Genomic DNA, 21,124 nt, shown 5'->3' with positions numbered 1-21,124 from the left:
GCCTACTTTGAAAAAACACTGGTTTAGAATCCTCAAATCCAGAGCAGTTCTTGGCAGCTTTACAGAAGTGGTTTACCACTGTTTTCTCTCGTCTAAGATTTCCTGGTGGTCTCTTTTCCAGTACTAATCAGGGCCAACCCTTCATAGCTTGCAACCTCAGACAAGAACTCCCAGCTCACATGACTTTTCTGGCTGGGAGTTCTTGTTTGAGGTTGCAAGGCTATGAAGGGTTGGCCCTGATTAGTACTGGACAAGAGACCGCAATCTTAGACAAGAGAAAACAGTGGTAAATTACTTCTGCAAAGCTGTCAAGAACTGCTCTGGATTTGAGGATTCTAAACCAGTGTTTTTCAAAATAGGCCACTTTAAGATATATGGACTTTAACTCCCAGAATGCATTGTAACAGCCCGGTTAGCTGGAAATTCCAATTTGCAGCTAGCCAGACAGTTACAATGCATTCTGGAAGTTGAAGTCCAGTTATCTGGAGAGCACTCAGATTGCTGAAATCTGGAGTCTTTAGCACAGTGGTTCTCAACCTGTGGGTCGGGACCCCATTTGGGGTCGATCGACCATTTCACGGGGGTCGCCAAGCAAGGCTGTCCGCCATTTTTTTTGTCCGCCATTTTTTCCCCCTTTTCCAGCGGGTGCCTTACCTCCCTTGGGCTGGGCCAGCTGGTGGTCGGCCTGCTCCGTCTCTGCCGCTTGCCAGCTACGCCTTGGCCGGTGCAGGGGGCGGAACCACGCATGCGCGGCGCTCCCGGGCAGGGAAATTCCTCAACTTACGACCGGTTTAGTCCTCGACTTACGACCGGTTTAGTCCTCAACCTACAACCGGTTTAGTCCTCGACTTACGACCGGTTGGGGTCGCGGCATTAAAAAGGTTGAGAACCACTGCTTTAGCACATCCAGGTTGAAATATCTGCAAATATGGGCAGAGATTAAAGCAGAAAGGAAGGATTGACACCCGGCAACATTTGGGTCAAGTGTTATTTTACACATAACAATGATAGAGAAGATGCATTTACCATATTATTCATTGCCATCCTGTCGAGCTGCCTCATTACATTACATTCATTTTATCTATTTCTCTCTTTTTTCTAAAGTTTGTTTTCGGCACTCCCGAGCAGATTTCGTTAGCTGTCATTGACGGTCATTTTATTTTCCCAGAATCCCAAACTGTATTGATGTCAGAGCTTTCCAGGGTTTGTGTGCAGGAATGTCCTCATAGGGTGGTGTTTCTTAACCCAATTCACTTCCAGAGGTGTAAACTTCAAATCCCAGAATTCCACAGTCAGAGAAGCCATTTATGAGAATTCTGGGAGTTGAGTCCATACGTTCTAAAGTGTCCAAGGTTGGGAAACCTTGATATAGAAGGAAGGAGTCAAAAAATCAAGATGGCTTCTTGCAGACATGACAGAAGCCTTATGCCAGACATGTCAAACTCGCGACATCATGTGATGTTGCGCGACGTATCCGCCGGCAATGGGATGGGCGCGATTTCCTCGTGACGTGTCTGGCCTGCGGGCCGGCAGTTTGACACCCCTGCCTTATGCCATTTTTACATGTGTTGTGCATGCATGTCTCGAGCAAAAGCAGGTTTTGATTGCATTGTCATAGCCACCATTTTGACTTCTTTGAGCCCTCCCTGATTCCTCTGTTTGAATTCTGACATCTTCCCATAAAAAATTCTAAATATGGTATTCCCTCCTCCCCATGTTATGGCCTGGACCAAGGTCAATATGGGATGTTATTTTCATTCAAGGCAATAAAAATAACCTGTTCAAATCAAAGGCAGCCGCATGGGAGGTCAAAGAAGTCAAAATGGCAGCTCAGCTCTGCCAGTGGGATTGAAGGCCCACCCCCTTTAAAAGCTTTTTAAGCTTTTATTTTTAAAAAGGAGTAAAAAACTTTAAAAGTTAGAAAGAATATAAAATGCACAAAAAAAGACAAATTAAAAAAGCCAACTTTTATCAGCCTTTTGACTTTTTTTAACCCAGCTGCGGGCATCCTTGGTTAAAACATAACCCCAAAAGTTAATTCAGTATTTTGGGGAGTTCCTCACACAGTCCTGCCTACTGAGCTTCAACAAACAAAAAACAATGAAGGAAAAAGAGACTCAGAAACAGAGTGTAGTCAGAAGACAGTACAGAAATGGGGCTGAAGCTAAGATTTTGCTCCTGGGTCTGTCAGGAAAAGTCTGAATAAAGGAGAAAATATATAAATATTTAAATAAAGGGGGAAAAGAAAGGTTTGGTGTGCCTGTCATGAGGGAACCCTAGCAGAGATGGGCAAAAAAAAAAACACAAGATGGTGGCAATCAGAGCAGCCATCTTGACTTTTTTGCCCCCAACCCTATGGACATTCTTCATTGTGAAGTGTATACATTGTCCTATTTGGGTTGCAAACATTCAGGCACCCGGTAGATGGCACTAAAGAGTTACAGTTTTCTGTACTGTATTGCTTTATTTCATGGAACAGCTTTTCTCAACCTTGTGGGTTTGAAGGCCTGTGGACTTCAACTCCCAGAATTCCCCAGCCAACATAGCTGGCTAGGGAATTCTGGGAGATGAAGTCCCCAAGTCTTCAAGCTGCCAAGCTTGAGAAAGGATTGTCATGAAGGATTGAGGCACATTATTCCAGTCCATTTTTAACCAGGTCAGCGAAAGATCTTCTAGCTAGCAGATGCATTCCCACAGCATGCTAAACAAGGTTAATAAACCATAACCTTGGCTAATTTATTCTTTTATAGAATCCTTCAATGAAAAAGTTGGAAAGGGTCCTAGAGGTCATCTAGTCCAACCCTTCACCCAGGGTAGGAACCCACCATTACCATATCTCCCCCAGGGGTCTTCCCAATTTCCTTTAAATCCGACCTCTGAAGAAAAGGTCCAGTCTATTCACAACTGATCAACTCTCACCATGGGGAACATATTTTTTCTGATCGTGGAATGTAAAAATGAAGTTTAAAAACAAACTTAGAAAGGTGGTCAGGAGGAATTCTGGCCAACGCAACTGCTTAGCACAGAAGTCACCCCCATCCTCCGTAAATAAAATTTCCCTCTTATTCGGCTAAACTGGTACAGGGTTGATCTCTTTCCCATCCTTGGCCCACCTCTGCATTCTAATGATGTTAAATTAGAAAAAAAAATCACATTGAATCCCGTGGCAGGGGATTATTGGAACAGCACATTTGGAGATTGTGGAATGCTACTGAACATGGCCGTAACCTATTCAGGCTAAATTTATTCCTCTTAATTCCTCTTCTGTCTGTAAGTCCTGCTTCTTAGCCTCAGCGGCCTCAAACTTAACTCTCTTTTTTTCTGAATTATATGTCTGGCCAGGATATAACCGATTATGTCGCTTACGTTGCCAAGGATCCCATCAACCAGCGAGGTGAGTGTGATTAGAGAAATGGCATGCCGCTTTTTAAAAGCTTAAGCACGGTACAAAAATTTGCAAAAGATGTTATTAAAAAAATTATGCTATGTTTTATCTGTGTTTATTCTATTCTATTCTATTCTATTCTATTCTATTCTATTCTATTCTATTCTATTCTATTCCATTCCATTCTATTCTATTCTATTCTATTGTCTTCGGACATTTTTTGATGGAAACTAGTAGTAAAGAAGTAAAGTGAAAATGACCGTGTGTGTGTGTATGTGTGTGTGTGTGTGTGTGGTTCATTATAACCATTCACTGACATAACATACAGATAGTTCTCATTTAATGACCAATTCCTTAGCAACCATTCAAATCTGCCGCAAATCGCAGCAATATGACAGCAGGATGTGCAGACAGCCGCAAATGGGAGCTGGCTGACAAGGGCCCAAAATGCAATCACATGACTTTGGGAAAAGATGTGACCATCAGAACTTCGAAATTGGATTGAAAGGACTTTTGTTGGGGTCCATCAAAATTTTGAATGGTTGCGAAACAACTGGTCATTAAGTGAGGACTACCTGCACGGTAGGTCAGTGAATGGCTGTAATGAAAGTACCAGGGAAAAGAATGTAACTTTTGAAATGAATGTTATCCAAGTGGAAAACTTACTTCTATTCTTTCATTCCCCCCCCCACCCGTCATTTTTACTTTTACTTTTACTTTCACTTTCACTTGTCCAAACATGTCCTACTGGTAATCCTCGACTTACAACAGTTCATTTAGTGACCGTTCGAATTTACAGCGGCACTGAAAAAAAGTGACTTAGGACCGTTTTTCACACTTGTGACCGTTGCAGCATCTCCGCAGACGTGTGATCAAAATTCAGAAGCTTGACTCCAACTTATGACAGTGGCAGTGTCCCAGGAGGTCATGTGATCCCCTTTTGCGACCTTCTGACAAGCAAAGTCAATGGGGAAGCAAGATTCACTTAACAACCGCGTTCCTAACTTAGCGACTGCAGTGCTTCACTTAACAACGGTGGCAAGACAGGTCGTAAAATGGGGGAGAATTCATTTCACCACTGTCTCGCTTAGCAAGGGAGGTTTTGGGCTCAATCGTGCTCATAAGTCGAGGAGTACTAGGCTGTGTTGACCAGGCGCTTTGGCTCTGTTAACACAGCCTAAGAGTGCATTGGCTGTTTCTGCAGCTGCATCACGCTGCGGGATCCTGTTTGTGTCTTGTTGTGTACCTGTGTTGAAGGAAAAGTCTTCATCATGGTTCAGTCCAAGCCGGGAATAAACAACATGGCGACTGCTTTAGAAAGAAGGTTGCAGTTTATTGAAGAGAGCCAGACAGAAAGATGGCTCTGGAAGGAAAGAGAGAGAGAGAGCACATGTAGGGAGTGGGTTTTTATACCTTCTGGGGCTCTTGAGGTTGTTTCCTGTTCCTGTTTGAGGCTTTGTATTTCCTGTGCCATGTATTTTGACCTGTGTCCCTTTGGCATCTGTGGGTTGATCCTATTATGTCTTGTCTTAGAGTTTGGGTGGGGTATGTAGATTCTAGGTGTCTTTGTCTTCTTAATCTTCTAGCTTCAACCTTCCTGAATGGTTTACATCTGCATTTCTACAGAGCTGGTTTCTGCTTGGGGGAGGGAGACTTGGGGATATTAAGAAAAAACTGGGCATGCTTTTCTGCCTCTTTAAGATCCTTTGAGGAAATATATTTTTCTGCCCTTTTAATATTTCCTTCTCTGGGGGGGGGCTGACTTCCCACACCTGTTTTTTGGGGGAAAATGTTTAACTTCTGGCTGTGGGTCTTCTCTTTCTCTCTGGCAGCCTGCCACATCTTGGAATGCTGTGACGGATTGGCGCAGAGCATCATCAACACTGTCGGTCAGGCCTTTGAGCTCCGCTTTAAGCAGTACCTGCACAGCCCTCCCCAAACTGTAGCACCACATGAGAGGTACGGGATTGTAGCCTCAGTTTCCCCATGGGCATCCTGCTGAGATCTGTGCATTTGGACTTGCAGGTTCTAGACTGCCCTCTCTGTTCCCCCCCCCAGGGCAAAGAAGCTGATTGGCTGACTCTGGGCCAGTCCCTCCCTCTTATTCCAAGACCCAATCAGGTGTATTCTAGTGGAGAAGGGGCTGGTCTGAGGACAGGGAAATCTGGATTCTAGATCCCGCTCAGCTACAGAAGCTCATTGGCTGAATGTGAGCCATTCCCTCCCTCTCAGCCCAAGAACCAATTGTGTTTGGTGGACAGGGGCTAGACTAGGAGTGGGGAGACCAAGTTCTAGTCCAGGGGTAGGCAACCGAGGCTCTTTTATGACTCGTGGACTTCAATTCCCAGAATTCCTGAGCCAGCCATGCTGAGGGGAAAGGGAGAGGTTTCCAAGCTGAGCCATGCTGGCTCAGGAATTCTGGGAGTTGAAGTCCACGAGTCATAAAAGAGCCAAGGTTGCCTACCCCTGTTCAAGTCTTTCCTCAGCCACAGATGCTTATTGGCTGAATGTGAGCCTGTCCCTCCCTCTCAATCCAACAGCCAATCAGGTGTGGTGGGGAAAGGGCAGATTGGGAGACCCAGGATCTAGTCCTCCTTCAGCCACTGGCTGACACTGGGCCAGCCCCTCCCTCCCAGCCCAAGAGCCAATTAGGTGTAGTGAGGGAGGAGCTGGACCAGTTCTAATAAAAAAAAGATGACACCTGAAATTGAAGCCCCTCCCAATGTATAAATGGAGTGAAGTTTTGATCATTCAATTGCAGCATCCACCTTGATTTTTTTGTACACACATACACACAGACTCTCACAAACACACACACACACACTCCTCTCACACACACATACTGCCTCTGACACACACACATGCACACACACACACACAGATTCACACACATGCACAGTCTCCGTCTCAAACACACATACTCTCTCACACAAATACACAGACTGTCTCTCACACAGACTCTCTCTCACACACATACAGACTCACACACACTCAGTCTCTCTCTCACACATACACATATTCTCTCACAAACATACACTCTCACCCACACAGACTCTCACAAACACACAGACTCTCTCACACAGACTCTCTCGCAAACACACACACACAGACTCTCACCAACACAAACACACTCTCTCTCACACACAGAGACTCTCTCTGTCACACACACAGACGCACACACACAGACTCACAAACACATAGATTCACAAACACCCACAGGTGTCTCTCTCACACTTTCTCTCTCTCTCTCTCTCTCTCACACACACACACTCACAAACACATTGATTCTCTCAGAAACACACACAGGTGTCTCTCACACACTCTCACACTCTTTCTGTCTCTGTCTCTGTCTCTCTCTCTCTCTCTCTCTCAAACACACATACAGATCCTCCCTCTCTCTCCCCCACACATACACACATACATTACAGGTGTCCATGTTTCTTAAATATGTGACATTCTCCCCTCGTTTGTGATGTTTGATTGATTTTGATTGATTGATTGATTGATTCATTCATTCATTCATTCACTCAATTTATATAGCGTTGGCCTTGTCCCCTTTTGTCTTTCTAATCAGGACAATGGGAGTGGAGGATTCTTGGTGTGAAGAGGAAGACCCCTCAGGACACAACTACTACAACAGCATCCCCGGGAAGCAGCCCCCCCTTGGAGGTCTGGTGGATTCTCGTCTCCATTACGGATCGGGTTCCAGCCACACGCTCTCGCTGGGTTCCTACGCGACTCATCTCAGCCAGGTGACCCTGAAATCCTTGGCAGGTTCAGCTGGTGTATCCAAGCCTGTTTAGCTCAACTAAAGGGCATCATCGCTTGTTCCTTAACCGTGATCTCTTCCCGCCCCACCCCCACCAAATCTTTCCTCTGGTGAAAGAAGAACTGATGCCAGAACATGGCGAATGGTCCACATAATTAAGGAAATTGGTTGTTTTTAAAATCTCCCTTTCTGCAATGAAAAAGGGGCCGCCCCCTTTTGTTAACCACACATTGGATGTGTGTATTTTTTTATTTAAATCTTTTTCTCCTGCAGAAAAAAAAATCTACGACAAAGGACTACAGGTAGTCCTTGACGTCTGTCCAAAATTGAGCCCAAAATTTCTGTTGCTAAGCAAGACAGTTGTTAAGTGAGTTTTGCTTCATTTTACAACTTTTCTTGCCACAAGTTGTTAAGTGAATCATTGCAGTTAGTAACATGGTTGTAAATTGAATTAGGTTTCCCCATGGACTTTGTCCGAAGATAGCAAAAGGGGATCACATGACCCATGAACACTGCAACCATTACAAATATGAACCAGTTGCCAAGCATGTGAATTTTGATTGTGTGACCCTGGGGATGCTGCAACAGTCATAAGTGTGAAAAATGGCCGTAAGTCCCTTTTTTCAGTGCCACTGTAACTTTGAACGGTCATTAAAGGAACTGTTTTAAGGCGAGGACTACCTATAATTTAGGAAATTGGTTGTTTTAAAATCTCCTTTTCTGCAATCCAAAGATACTGCCCCCCCCACCCCACCAATTAATCAGACATTGGATGTGTGAGTCATGGTTCCCACAGATGAAACTCTTCAAAGAACTTTGAGGCATTGTTTACCTTAAAGAATCTTTATTTGAGTAGCATAGCATCGGCACTAACACAATCAAAGCCAAAAACTGGATTCCCCTCCTCTGAGCACATAGTTGTTGTTGTTGTTAATTGCAAAGTCGTGTCTGACCCATCGCGACCCCATGGACAATGTTCCTCCAGGCCTTCCTGTCCTCTACCATCTTCTGGAGTCCCTTTAAGCTCACGCCTACTGCTTCAGTGATTCCATCCAGCCACCTCATTCTCTGTCGTCCCCTTCTTCTCTTGCCCTCCATCTTTCCCAGCATTAGGCTCTTCTCCAGTGAGTCCTTCCTTCTCATTAGGTGGCCAAAGGACTTGAGTTTCAACTTCAGGATCTGGCCTTCTAAAGAGCAGTTGGGGTTGATCTCCTCTAGGACTGACTGGTTTGAACGCCTTGCAGTCCAAGGGACTCGCAGGAGTCTTCTCCAGCACCATAGTTCAAAGGCCTCAATTCTTTGTCGCTCAGCCTTTCTTGTGGTCCAACTTTCACAGCCATACATTGCAACTGGGAAAACCATGGCCTTGACTATATGCACTTTTGTTGGCAGGGTGACGTCTCTGCTTTTTAGTATGCTGTCTAGATTTGCCATAGCTTTCCTCCCCAGGAGCAAGCGTCTTTTCATTTCTTGGCTGCAGTCCCCATCTGAGGTTATCTTGGAACCCAGGAAGATAAAATCTGTCACTACCTCCATTTCTTCCCCATCTATTTGCCAGGAATTGAGAGGGCCGGATGCCATGATTTTTGTTTTCTTAATGTTGAATTTCAAGCCCACTTTTGCACTCTCCTTCTTCACCCGCATCAAGAGTCTCTTTAGTTCCTCTTCACTTTCTGCCATTAGAGTGGTATCATCTGCGTATCTTAGGTTGTTGATATAGTACCAAAGTATAGTATCAAAGCACAGTTCCTTCCTCCAATTAACAGTCATAAATCACATTCTCCAATTAGTTTGAAATGTAGGCTTTCCCTCCAGTTCTCCAGCCCACCAATTCTTATCATCTCTTATTTCGTTAACCTTGGTTCACACACTAGGTCCAGTATTATTATGGCTATCTAAACTCTCATGCACATTCCTCCCCCCCAGCATCATCTAGCTCTAAAAGCAAAACATCAGAAGAAAATGGTTGCACCTCTAACTGTTGTCCAAGCAAAAACATCGGATGTTAGCAGCGTTGACATCCGCCCCCCCCCTTAGAAAAAGGACAGATCCTGTAATGTAAACAAAAGCACATGTTAGGGATTGCCTCTCGGTTTATTAGGGTGTTTCCTATAGAACCTTGACAGTGTGTGTGTTTTTAATTTAAATCTTTTTCTTCTGCAGAAAAAAAATCCAACGACAAAGGATTAATTTTTTTCTCTGAGCGGCAAAATAAAACTATCATGATAGGAGAATGACATTCAGAATGGAATTGCCAATTAGAATTCCTTGTCTTGAAAGAATGCCATGTCTGCAGGGGAACTACAACTTTCATCACTCCCAGGCAACGGTCCAGCCCTACAGGGGACCCCCAAATTGGCAGAGTCTGGCCAAGAACAATTTCCTTCTGNCCTCTGCTAGGGGATGGGCTCCTGAGAACGCGCAGAGCATTAAAGAAACATGAGCAATTCAGCGGCAGAGCCAATTCCAAAAGATAAATGCGGATAGCCTCGTTTGAATGCCAAGAAGAGGCTTAACCCAGCTGTGTTGGTGGATGCAAACAGATGTTAATTATATCTGGAGCGAAAGATAGACTTATTGAGAAATACATAGTGCAGGAAAGTTTGATGTAAATGACACAGTGGAGACCGAGAAACACAGGAGTGAAAGAAAGACGCAGCTCCTTAATTTCCTAATCACAGACTAAATCATATGAAGAACAGTTGCAGGAATTGGGAACGTCTAGTCTAGAGAAAATAAGGACTAGGGGTGATATAATAGCAGTCTTCAAGTCTTTGAGGGGCTGTCACAAAGAGGAGGGGGGATCAAACTATTCTCCAAAGCACCAGAAGGCAGGACAAGAAACAATGGATGGAAACTAATCAAGGAGAGAAGCAACCTAGAACTAAGGAGAAACTTCCTTACAGTGAGAATAATTAATCAGTGGAACAATCTGCCTCCAAAAGTTGTGGGTGCTCCATCATTTTAAAAAGAGATTGGACAACCATTTGTCTGAAATGGTATAGGACCGTGGTGGCGAACCTATGGCACGCATGCCACATGTGGCACGCAGACTCCTCTCTGTGGGCATGTGCGCCGTCACCCCAGTCCTAGGCCTTCAGCTGGGTTTTATAAAACCTTTTCCCTTTAGGCCTCCGCCGCCGTGTGCAAAAAAAAAGGTTCAATCAATCAATCAATCAATTTCAACTTCTCGTGGGGAAAAAAAGATCTCGCAAAGTTGGAATTGATTGATTGAACTTTTTAGTCCCACCAGTTTGCCATTACCACCGCAGCCATGCCCACCCAATGGGCCACGCCCACCCAATGGGCCATGCCCAACCAATGGGCCACGCCCACCCAATGGGCCATGCCCAACCAATGGGCCACACCCACCCAATGGGCCATGCCCACCTGGCACCTGATGATACATAAGTAAGTTTTGGGTTGCAGTTTGGGCACTCGGTGTCTAAAAGGTTCACCATCACTGGTATAGGATTTGCTGCCTAAGCAGGGGGTTGGACTAGATGACCTCCATCATCCCTTCCATTTCTGATATTCTGTATTTTATTAGCAGCAGGCTAGGGGAGAGAGAGGCACAGGAACAAGATGTAAAAAAAACTTTCACATTGTCGTAATGATCAAAACATCTCATAGATGTGAAGAGACGATGAAATTTCTCCGTACTTTTCCGTGACCAACTCAGCTTGTAGATTAGTCCTCGACTTATGACTACAATTGGGACCATAATTTTTTTTAAGCAAGGTGGTGGTTAGGTGAGTCATGCCTGGTTGTCCAACCTTTTTTGCCACAGTTGTTAAGCGAATCACTGCAGTTGTTAAGCGAATCATGCGATTGTGAAGTGAATCCAGCTTCCCCCATTGACTTTGCTTGTCGGAAGCCATCTGGGAAGGTGGCCAATGGCGATCACGTGACCCTGCTGTTAAGCGAATCACTGAAATTGTTAAATTAGTCACACGGTTGTTAAGTGAATCCGGCTTCCCCATTGACTTTGCTTATCAGAAGGTCACAAAAGGGGATCACGTGACCCCCTTGGGACACGGCAGCCGTGAAAAATACATGCCAGTTGCCAGGTGCCTGAATTTTGATCATGTTACTGTGGGATGATGCCACAACAAATAAACGTGAGGACAGCTGTTGTTGTTGTTAGTTGCAAAGTCGTGTCCGACCCATCGCGACCCCATGGACAACGTTCCTCCAGACCTTCCTGTCCTCTACCATCTTCTGGAGTCCATTTAAGCTCACGCCTCCTGCTTCAGTGACTCCATCCAGCCACCTCCTTCTCTGTCGTCCCCTTCTTCTCTTGCCCTCAGTCTTTCCCAGCATTAGGCTCTTCTCCAGTGAGTCCTTCCTTCTCATTAGGTGGCCAAAGTACTTGAGTTTCAACTTCAGGATCTGGCCTTCTAAAGAGCAGTCAGGGTTGATCTCCTCTAGGACTGACCAGTTGGATCGCCTTGCAGTCCAGGGAACTCGCAGGAGTCTTCTCCAGCACCATAGTTCAAAGGCCTCAATTCTTTGGCGCTTGGCCTTTCTTATGGTCCAACTTTCACAGCCATACATTGCAACTGGGAAAACCATGGCCTTGACTATACGTACGGACAGCTATAAGTCGCTTTTTCAGTGCTGTTGTAACTTTAAACAGTCACTAACTGAATGATTGTAAGTTGAGGACCACCTCTGTATCTAATGATATTTTTCAGGACAACTGACTTCCACTTATGTAATCATTACCAGTCTTCTGGATTTACCTCAGAACGGTGCTGGCTGGGGAATTCTGGGAGTTGAAGTCCATCCATCTTTCAGGTTGCCTAAGTTGAGAACTCTGAAACAGAGGCTGCATGGCCATCGGTCAGAGATGACATAAAAGATGGACTTTTGCAGTGGGTGGGGGTTTACGGGTCTATAAAGCAAAAGAAAGCGGAAGTCAGATCATACGCCAAGCCATGGTTTCAGTTAGAGACCGCTTCAGTTAATGACAACGTTGAAGTGGCTAAATGAGAACTACCCATACAGCCTATAAAGGGAAAATATGATGCTCTGTGTGGAAGGGCTAGTTCAAGGATAGGCAACCTTGGCTCTTTTGTGACTCGTGGACTTCAACTCCCAGAATTCCTGAGCCAGCATGGCTCAGCTTAGAAACATCTCCCTTTCCCCTCAGCATGGCTGGCTTAGGAATTCTGGGAGTTGAAGTCCACGAGTCATAAAAGAGCCAAGGTTACCTACCCCTGGGCTAGTTCATAAATCACGTTTGGATAATGTTCCATGTATTCTGCTTAACTATCTTGAGCGGGCGCATCACGTCGAAGCTATTGGCTGACTCTCATCTTGTGGCAGTGAGTTCCATAGGTTTTCCCCAAATATGTCTTTCTCTTATCTTCATGTTAATCACGTAGGTCAGGGGTGTCAAACTCGTTACGTCACGTGACATGTCGCAACTTTTTTCCCCTTGCCGGAGCTGGGGGGGGGTTACAGTTTCCGCGTGATGCCTCCGGCCCGCGGGCTGACAGTTTGACACCCCTGATGTAGATGGTCTTATGAAAAAGCATCCTTGCTCCTGTGAGCCAATATAACTCCATTTCTTTTCAACCGACAGGTCGGATCTTCAGCCAGAAGGGAGCCCAGTAGCCACTCAAACCTGAACTGGGATGCTGATCTTACTGGTAACTACTATATTTATCCTGTGAGCTACCATGCTCCACTCTATTTATGAAGCTAGGCACCATGTGAATTAGGCAAAGATTGTAAATAAATAAATAAATAAATCAGGTTTTGTCAAGGTGCTGGGTTGGAGGCAGACCCTAGAGCAGCGATGGCGAACCTTTTAGAGACCGAGTGCCCAAACTGCAACCCAAAACCGACTTATTTATCACCGGGTGCCAGGTGGGCGTGGCCCACTGGGTGGGCGTGGCTGTGGGGGTCATGGCAGACTGGGTGGGTGTGGCCAAGGTGGGCATGGTCACCTCGATGTTGCTCATGGGGAGGGATGCCTGTGGGGGCCGGGCAGGGTTCGGGGAGATCCAGGGGGTCTCTGGCAGGTGGGGCAGTGGGCAGGAGGCTCGTCCTGCAGGGTGAGGTGAGGCAAGGCGAGGCAGGGCTGGGGTGCCATTGTCGCAGGGCAAGGTGAGACAGGGGCCGGGGCGGCCGCTGCCTGACACCATTGGCCCCTGCACACAGAGGCCAGCGAGCGCATGGGGGCCAACAGTGTCCGTCAGCAGCCACAGCCTGCCAGCCCCTCAACCGGCACACTCTGGGGCTCCGCAGCCCGCCACCAGCAGTTCAGAAAAGCCGCCTCTGAACTGGACAGACGGCCGACAGCTGAGGAGGCGATGCAGTGGGTCGTGCCCGGGAAAAGGAGAGCATGCGAGGCCAGGACGGATGGGATGGGATGGGTGGGAAACCAGCCATGCTGGGATGCATCCATCCACGTGGGACTTTGGTGAGTTAGCAGGCGGCTGGTTGAAGAGGGACAGTTGCCATCTCCGGGGCATGGCGCACGTGCCCACAGAGAGGGCTCTGAGTGCCGCCTCTGGCACACGTGCCATAGGTTCGCCACCACTGCCCTAGAGCAACCGTAGCCATTTTAAGGTGTGTGGACTTCAACTCCCAGAATACAACAGCTAGCATTGTTAGCTGGGTGTATTCTGGGAGTTGAAGTCCACACGTCTTAAAATGGCCAAGTTTGGGATACGCCTCTACAAAATCAGCCCAAACCAAGCTGCACTTGAAAGTGATTTATCGTCTCAATTCTCAACAAATCTTCTTCCCCATCTAGTGTCACAACTGGCTGTAGAAAACTCTGGATTTATATTTATTTATTTAGTTTCTATAGGCACCCTTCTCAATAGGTTGCACGTTGCCACTCCAAGACATACGGAGGAGAGCAGTTTGGGAAAAGCTGCAATAAAACGTTGCGGTGTGTCAAATGTTCCTCTTTGGTTTTCCATCAGCCTGGTCCTTTACTTTTGTCTTTCTCACCTATGTGGCTATGACGGGGTAGGCAACCTTGGCTCTTTTATGACTCGTGGACTTCAACTCCCAGAATTCCTGAGCCAGCATGGCTCAGCTTGGAAACTTCTCCTTTTCCCCTCAGCATGGCTGGCTCAGGAATTCTGGGAGTTGAAGTCCAGGCGTCATAAAAGAGCCAAGGTTGCCTACCCCTGGGCTATGGAGATTCTCAATCATCCAGGTCATGGTTGTCCCAAAGGTGCTTTTTCCAAAGGCAACTGGACTTTCTTTGCTTTTCCTTCAAAACATTTCTCTTCTCATCCCAGAAGCTTCTTCAGTTCTGACTGAATGGGGGAGAATGGAAGGATTTATATTCCTTGGAGTCATCTAGTCATTAGCACTCTCTCTGAGGACTGGCCTTTCAGCAGTTCCCCGAGGGCACAGATAAACCTCCAAGTGGCCTCAATGACTCTCAGAGAGAGTGCTAATGATCAGATCACTGCAAAGAATATAATAATAATAATGATGATGATGATGATGATGATGATGATGATGATGATGATGTTGTTGTTGTTGTTGGAAGGGACCTTGGTGGTCATCTAGTCCAACCCCCTGCTCAGGCAGGAAACCCTACAACATTTCGGACAAATGGCTGTCCAGTCTCTTCTTAAAAACTTCCAGTGTTGGAGCATTCACCACTTCTGGAGGCAGGTTGTTCCACTGGTTAATTGTTCTCACTGTCAGGAAGTTTCTCCTTAGTTCTAGGTTGCTTCTCTCCTTGATTAGTTTCCATCCGTTGCTTCTTGTCCTGCCTTCAGGCGCTTTGGAGAAGAGCTTGACTGCCTCTTCTTTGGGGCACGAAATCCTTCCGTTCATCACCATTCAGTCAGAACCGAAGAAGCTTCTTGGATACGAAGTGAAACGTCTTCAAGCCAAAACAAATAACGTCCAGACGCCTTTGGGAAAAGCACCTTTGGAATTTCTCGGCCATGGTTGGTGGGGATGGATGCTTACGGCTCCTTCCCTCCATTTTTAATTCTTTTCTTCTCCAACTGTCGAGCTTTTCTTTATTCCTCACCTCCCTCCCACATTCTTGCCTATTAGCGGTGCAGTTTTGGCTTTTAAAAAAAACGGCAATTATGCTCTGAGCTTCAGGAGCAGAAATGAATTTACAGATATTTTTTTTTAGTTCTGGTTTTGCATTTGTTTGCCAGCTGTTGCAAGCTGGCTTTCTCTCAAGTAGTGCTTTTTGGATGTAAAAGCAGCCCTTCGAGTCCAAACTTCTGAAATGGATGGAAATAAAGAAGCGGGGGTGGGGGGAATGCAATTTAGTTCCTACAAACTTAATTAATTCAGAATAAATTCTCAAATCAAGATCGGGACTGAAGCTTTCCCTATTTGGCAATTTTTGGGGGGGAATTTTGTGATGCTCCCTCCTTCTGTTCAAAAATACATAGATGGAAAAAAAATGGTAGGAAGCAGAACTCTATGGGGAAGAACTTCCAAAAATATGTACTGTATATCATAAAGCCAGAAAATGTATGACAAATGTAAATGTATTTTTTTTTGGGGGGGGGGAAATGTTGGAAGACGCAGACTGATTTGGGAAATGGGACCGAAGGAATTCAAGAGTGTAAGTGAGAGAAACAGAATGTAATTAAAATGATGGAAATAATGGTGCCGTTCTGTCTTTCAGGCCAGTGTTGCGATGGCTACGTTCAGGCAGACAGCAAACCTCTGGGCTCCCAGGATTATGAACAGCACATGTATGTCAACACGGAAAACTTCAACAGCTGGGAGGCCAATGCTGGGAAACCGGAGGAGAGTCCTCCCAAAGATCTTTTCGATATGAGTAAGAGAAGGGGCTTATGGGGAAAGAAGGATTTTTAGCCAGAACTGGTTCTAGAGCCATGTTTGGTCTAGTAGGGAAGGGGCTGACCTAGAAACCAGGAGAGTGTGAATTCTAGACTTGCCTTAGGCATAAAAGCCAGCTGGGTGACTTTGGGCCAATCACCAGGAGACGGTGAGTTCTAGTCCAATCTTAGATCTAGAAGCCAGCTGGGTGACTTTGGGCCAATCACCAGGATACGGTGAGTTCTGCCTTAGGTCTAGAAGCCAGCTGGGTGACTTTGAGATAAGCACCAGGAGGTGGTGAGTTCTAGTCCCATCTTAGGTCTAGAAGCCAGCTGGGTGACTTTGGGCCAATCACCAGGAGACGGTGAGTTCTAGTCCCGCCTTAGGTCCAGAAGCCAGCTGGGTGACTTTGAGATAAGCACCAGGAGGTGGTGAGTTCTAGTCCCATCTTAGGTCTAGAAGCCAGCTGGGTGACTTTGGGCCAATCACCAGGAGACGGTGAGTTCTAGTCCCGCCTTAGGTCCAGAAGCCAGCTGGGTGACTTTGAGATAATCATCAGGAGGTGGTGATTCTAATCCCACCTTAAGTCTGGAAGCAAGCTGAGTGATTTTGGGATAATCACCAGGAGACAGTGAGTTCTAGTTCCACCTTAGGAATCAAAACTGGCTGGGTGACTTTGGGCCAGTCTCTCTCTCTCTCTCTCAGCCTAGCCTACCTCACAGGGTTGTTATTGCGGGGAAAATAGGGGGAAGAAGGAATATTAGTATGTTCGCCACCTTGAGTTACTGATAAAGTAATAAAGGCAGGATAAAGATCTAATTAAAATTGTGTTTGCCAATGCTGTCAGGGCCAATGACAGGAGTGTGCAGCTCCCCCTTTGAAAAGCCGAATAATAATGCTATTAATAGTTTCCTACTTCAAAGTGATGCTCAGGTTGAATGAAGAGGAGAATCGGGAAAATAAGAAGCACAAAATTTACATATGTTGGGAAAGAGCGACGAGGACAGGGGGTAAAGTTTATTTTCCTGGGCAAAATTCCTAATCCAGTTTAAAGGAAGAATGGAATCCGGACCCAGTGGGGCAATTAGAAAAAGTTGGACTCTATACTCAAGCTCTATGTCCAAACCAGTCTTTTCAACCACTTTTAAGATTTACGTTTTTGAGCTCCCAGAATTCCCCAGCCAGCCAATTCTGGAAGTTGCATTCCAGACATCTTAAAGTAGCCAAGGTTAACAGACACTGGTTCAGCCTCTTCCCAAGTTTACAGTTTAAAGAAACATATCGGAGCTGAAAATACTTAAATACATTTCCCTGCGGTGCATAATTTCTTAACGGAATAGCATAATAACAGAGTTAGAAGGCACTTCTACTGGTCCAGGGGTAGGCAACCTCAGCTCTTTTATGACTCATGGACTTCAACTCCCAGAATTCCTGAGTCTGACTCAGGAATTCTGGGAGTTGAAGTCCACGAGTCATAAAAGAGCTGAGGTTGCCTACCCCTGTTCTAGCCCAACCCCCTGCTCAAGCAGGAGACCATATAACATTTCAGACAAGTGACTGTCCAGTCTCTTCTTAAAATCCTCCAGTGATGGAGCACCCGCAACGTCTGGAGGCAAGTCGTTCCACTGGTTAATTGTTCTCACGATTGGGAAATTTCTCCTTAGTTCCAGGTTGCTTCTCTCCTTGGTTAGTTTCTATTTATTGCTTCTTGTCCTGCCTTCAGGTGCTTTGGAGAATAGGTTGATCCCCTCTTCTTTGGGGCAATATTGCAAGACTGCTATCCTGTCACCCCGGCCCTAATCCTTCTTTTCATTAAACTACTAGACATACCTAATTCCTGCAACCGTTCTTCGTATGTTTTAACCTCCAGTCCCCTGATCATCTTTGTTGCTCTTCTCTGCACTCTTTCCAGAGTCTCAACATTTTTTTTATATCGTGGCGACAAAAACTGGATGCAGTATTCCAACTCTGGCCTCACCAAGGCATTATAAAGTGATAATAATAATAATAATAATAATAATAATAATAATAATAATAATAATAATAATAATAATAATAATAATAATAATAATAATAATAATAATAATATAATGTTGGAAGGGACCTTGGAGGTCATCTAGTCCAACCCCCTGCTCAGGCAGGAAACGATACCATTTCAGACAAATGGCTGTCCAGTCTCTTCTTAAACACTTCCAGTGTTGGAGCATTCACTGCTTCTGGAGGCAGGTTGTTCCACTGGTTAATTGTTCTAATTGTCAGGAAATTCCTCCTTAGTTCCAGGTTGCTTCTCTCCTTGATTAGTTTCCACCCGTTGCTTCTTGTCCTGCCTTCAGGCGCTTTGGAGAAGAGCTTGACTCCCTCTTCTTTGGGGCAGCCCCTGAGATATTGGAACACTGCTATCGTGTCCCCCCTCATCCTTCTCTTCATTAAACTAGACGTACCCAATTCCGGCAACCGTTCCGTATATGTTATAACCTCCAGTCCCCTAATCATCTTCTTATGATCTTGATTCTATCCCTCTGTTAATGCAGCCTAGCACTGCATCGGGCTTTTTGGCAGCTGCAGCACACGGCTGGCTCCTGTTTAAATGATTGTCCACTCCCAGATCTCCATGTCTGTTTGTTGAAGACAAAGACAGAGGGTTTGAACTGGCTTTGCAAATGGATTCAGGTAAAGATGGCTGGGAAAGCATACCCGTAGTTGTGATCAGGAGTGAAGCCTGCCAATGTGGATTCAGGACCATGGACAGGGCTAATAACATTGGACAGAGGAAAGCATTCATGCTGGATTCCTGCTCGGACAGGCCTGCTCAATTTCTTTTGACTTGCAAAGAGAGATGGCAAAAATAAATAATTCACACTTAATTTTAAATAATTAATATTTGGTTCCCCGAACCCAAGCCCTAAGCTGCGTTCCTAGAAGTTTTGTTTAGGCTACGTTGCTGGATATTTGCCTCCAAAAGAAGCACCAGGTCTTATTTTCGGGGTAGGCCTTACCTCACCTCCGGCACCGACAGCCTCACCCAGCCGGTCCACTTCTTCTGGGGCCGAAGTTCTGCAGCTGCATTCAGGCCTGCATTTTGCAGTCAGGCCTTTCCAGAAGGCCTAAGCAGCCGAGTAACGAGCTATGGACTCAATCCACTGACACTAGCAGTTTTCCTGGGTATGCCAGCAGAAACCGGGCTTCCCCATTCCCCATGTCCGACCCATCGCAACCCCATGGTCAACATTCCTCCAGGCCTTCCTGTCCTCTACCATCTTCTGGAGTCCATTTAAGCTCACGCCTACTGCTTCAGTGACTCCATCCAGCCACCTCATTCTCTGTCGTCCCCTTCTTCTCTTGCCCTCCATCTTTCCCAGCATCAGGCTCTTCTCCAGTGAGTCCTTCCTTCTCATTAGGTGGCCAAAGTACTTGAGTTTCAACTTCAGGATCTGGCCTTCTAAAGAGCAGTCGGGGTTGATCTCTTCTAGGACTGACCGGTTTGATCGCCTTGCAGTCCAGGGAACTCGCAGGAGTCTTCTCCAGCACCAGAGTTCAAAGGCCTCCATTCTTTGGCGCTCAGCCTTTCTTATGGTCCAACTTTCACAGCCATACATTGCAACTGGGAAAACCATGGCCTTGACTATACACACTTTTGTTGGCAGGGTGATGTCTCTGCTTTTTAGTATGCTGTCTAGATTTGCCATAGCTTTCCTCCCCAGGAGCCAGCGTCTTTTAATTTCTTGGCTGCAGTCCCCATCTGCGGTGATCTTGGAGCCCAGGAAGATAAAATTTGTCACTATCTCCATTTCTTCCCCATCTATTTGCCAGGAATTGAGAGGGCCTTCTCTGCTAGAAATGCTAAAGACCGAATTGAACATTCCTTGCATCCAAATATTTGTATTTATAATTCCAATCTATATGGCCACCCGTCTCAGGTTCCTGACTCTGGTTTGTTCGCAGCGCTTAAAAATAATTGCTCCATTTTATTTCCTATTGTCTTGCTACAACTTTTTGCTAAGCTCTCAGTTTGATCTCTAGGTTTTTTTTTTTCCTCTCCCTCCTTCTCTGTTAGTGTTTTATTTGCTTCTTCCGTGGCCAAGTTAGGTAATTGGCCCATTTTTCAATCACTAAAGTGCTCTGGGAGATGTATAGATGAAAATGCGTTCCACACGCACTTTCAATCCTCCTCATTTCAATGCATAATGGAAACTCTCGAAACTGAATAAGAGTACAATTTCCTGACTGGAAACCCCTTATGGACTTTTTACTGAAAAAAAGAAAAAAAATGTGATTTATGAGTTTGGTGATAGAAAGGGTAGATTATGGAAAGAAGGAAATTATGATGTAACCCTAGAGAAGGTAAAATATAAATGTACTTGTAGTTACTGTTAAGAAGATCAGAAGCTGCTTCTTTATAACTTTTCTAATTTTCCTTTTCTCTCTCTTCCTTTGCATCCTTTTCTCCCCTTTCTTGTTGCTTTTCTTTATTCTTTTCAAAACTTGTATTGTTTGAATTCTCTTAAAATTTCTTTAATAATTTTTTTTCAGAAAAGATAAATCTATCATTATCTATCTATCTATCTATCTATCTATCTATCTATCTATCTATCTATCTATCTATCATCTATCCATCCTATCACTTATCTATCAGCTGTCCATCCATCCATCTATCCATCCATCCATCACTATCTGTTTGTCTGTCTCTCTGTCTTTCTGTCTACCTACTTACCTACCACCTATCTATCTATCTATCTATCTATCTATCTATCTATCTATCTATCTATCTATCTATCTATCTATCCATCCTATCACTATCTATCAGCTGTCCATCCATCCATCCATCCATCCATCCATCCATCCATCCATCCATCCCTGTCTGTCTGTCTGTCTGTCTGTCTGTCTGCCTGCCTGCCTGCCTGCCTGCCTGCCTATCTATCTATCTATCTATCTATCTATCTATCTATCTATCTATCTATCTATCTATCTATCTATCTATCTATCTATCTATCTATCTATCTATCTATCTATCTATCTATCTACCTACCTACCTACCTACCTACCTACCTCCATCCGTCAGCTATCTGCTATCCATCCATCAGCTATCTATCTATCTATCTATCTATCTATCTATCTATCTATCCATCCATCCATCCATCCATCCATCCATCCATCCATCCTATCACTATCTATCA

General features: G+C 45.2%; 1 protein-coding gene across 1 annotated transcript in view; it reads left to right on the top strand.

The window, feature by feature from the left end:
* LOC107298759 (SHC-transforming protein 2-like) overlaps positions 1–21,124 on the top strand; it is a 50,046-nt gene that overhangs the window by 24,660 nt on the left and 4,262 nt on the right. The window contains exons 7-12 of the mRNA XM_029286612.1: positions 3,343–3,394; positions 5,218–5,344; positions 6,960–7,137; positions 12,745–12,811; positions 15,793–15,948; positions 16,798–16,883. Of these exons, the coding sequence (XP_029142445.1) occupies positions 3,343–3,394; positions 5,218–5,344; positions 6,960–7,137; positions 12,745–12,811; positions 15,793–15,948; positions 16,798–16,883 (666 nt within the window). The remainder of the gene's footprint in view (positions 1–3,342; positions 3,395–5,217; positions 5,345–6,959; positions 7,138–12,744; positions 12,812–15,792; positions 15,949–16,797; positions 16,884–21,124) is intronic.

This window comes from Protobothrops mucrosquamatus, unplaced genomic scaffold (assembly GCF_001527695.2).
Source record: "Protobothrops mucrosquamatus isolate PMUCROS unplaced genomic scaffold, P.Mucros_1.0 scaffold4261, whole genome shotgun sequence".
NCBI classification, from domain to species: Eukaryota; Metazoa; Chordata; class Lepidosauria; order Squamata; family Viperidae; genus Protobothrops; species Protobothrops mucrosquamatus.
The sequence above is the reverse complement of the archived record's forward strand: the minus strand, read 5'-3'. Positions and strand labels throughout refer to the sequence as shown.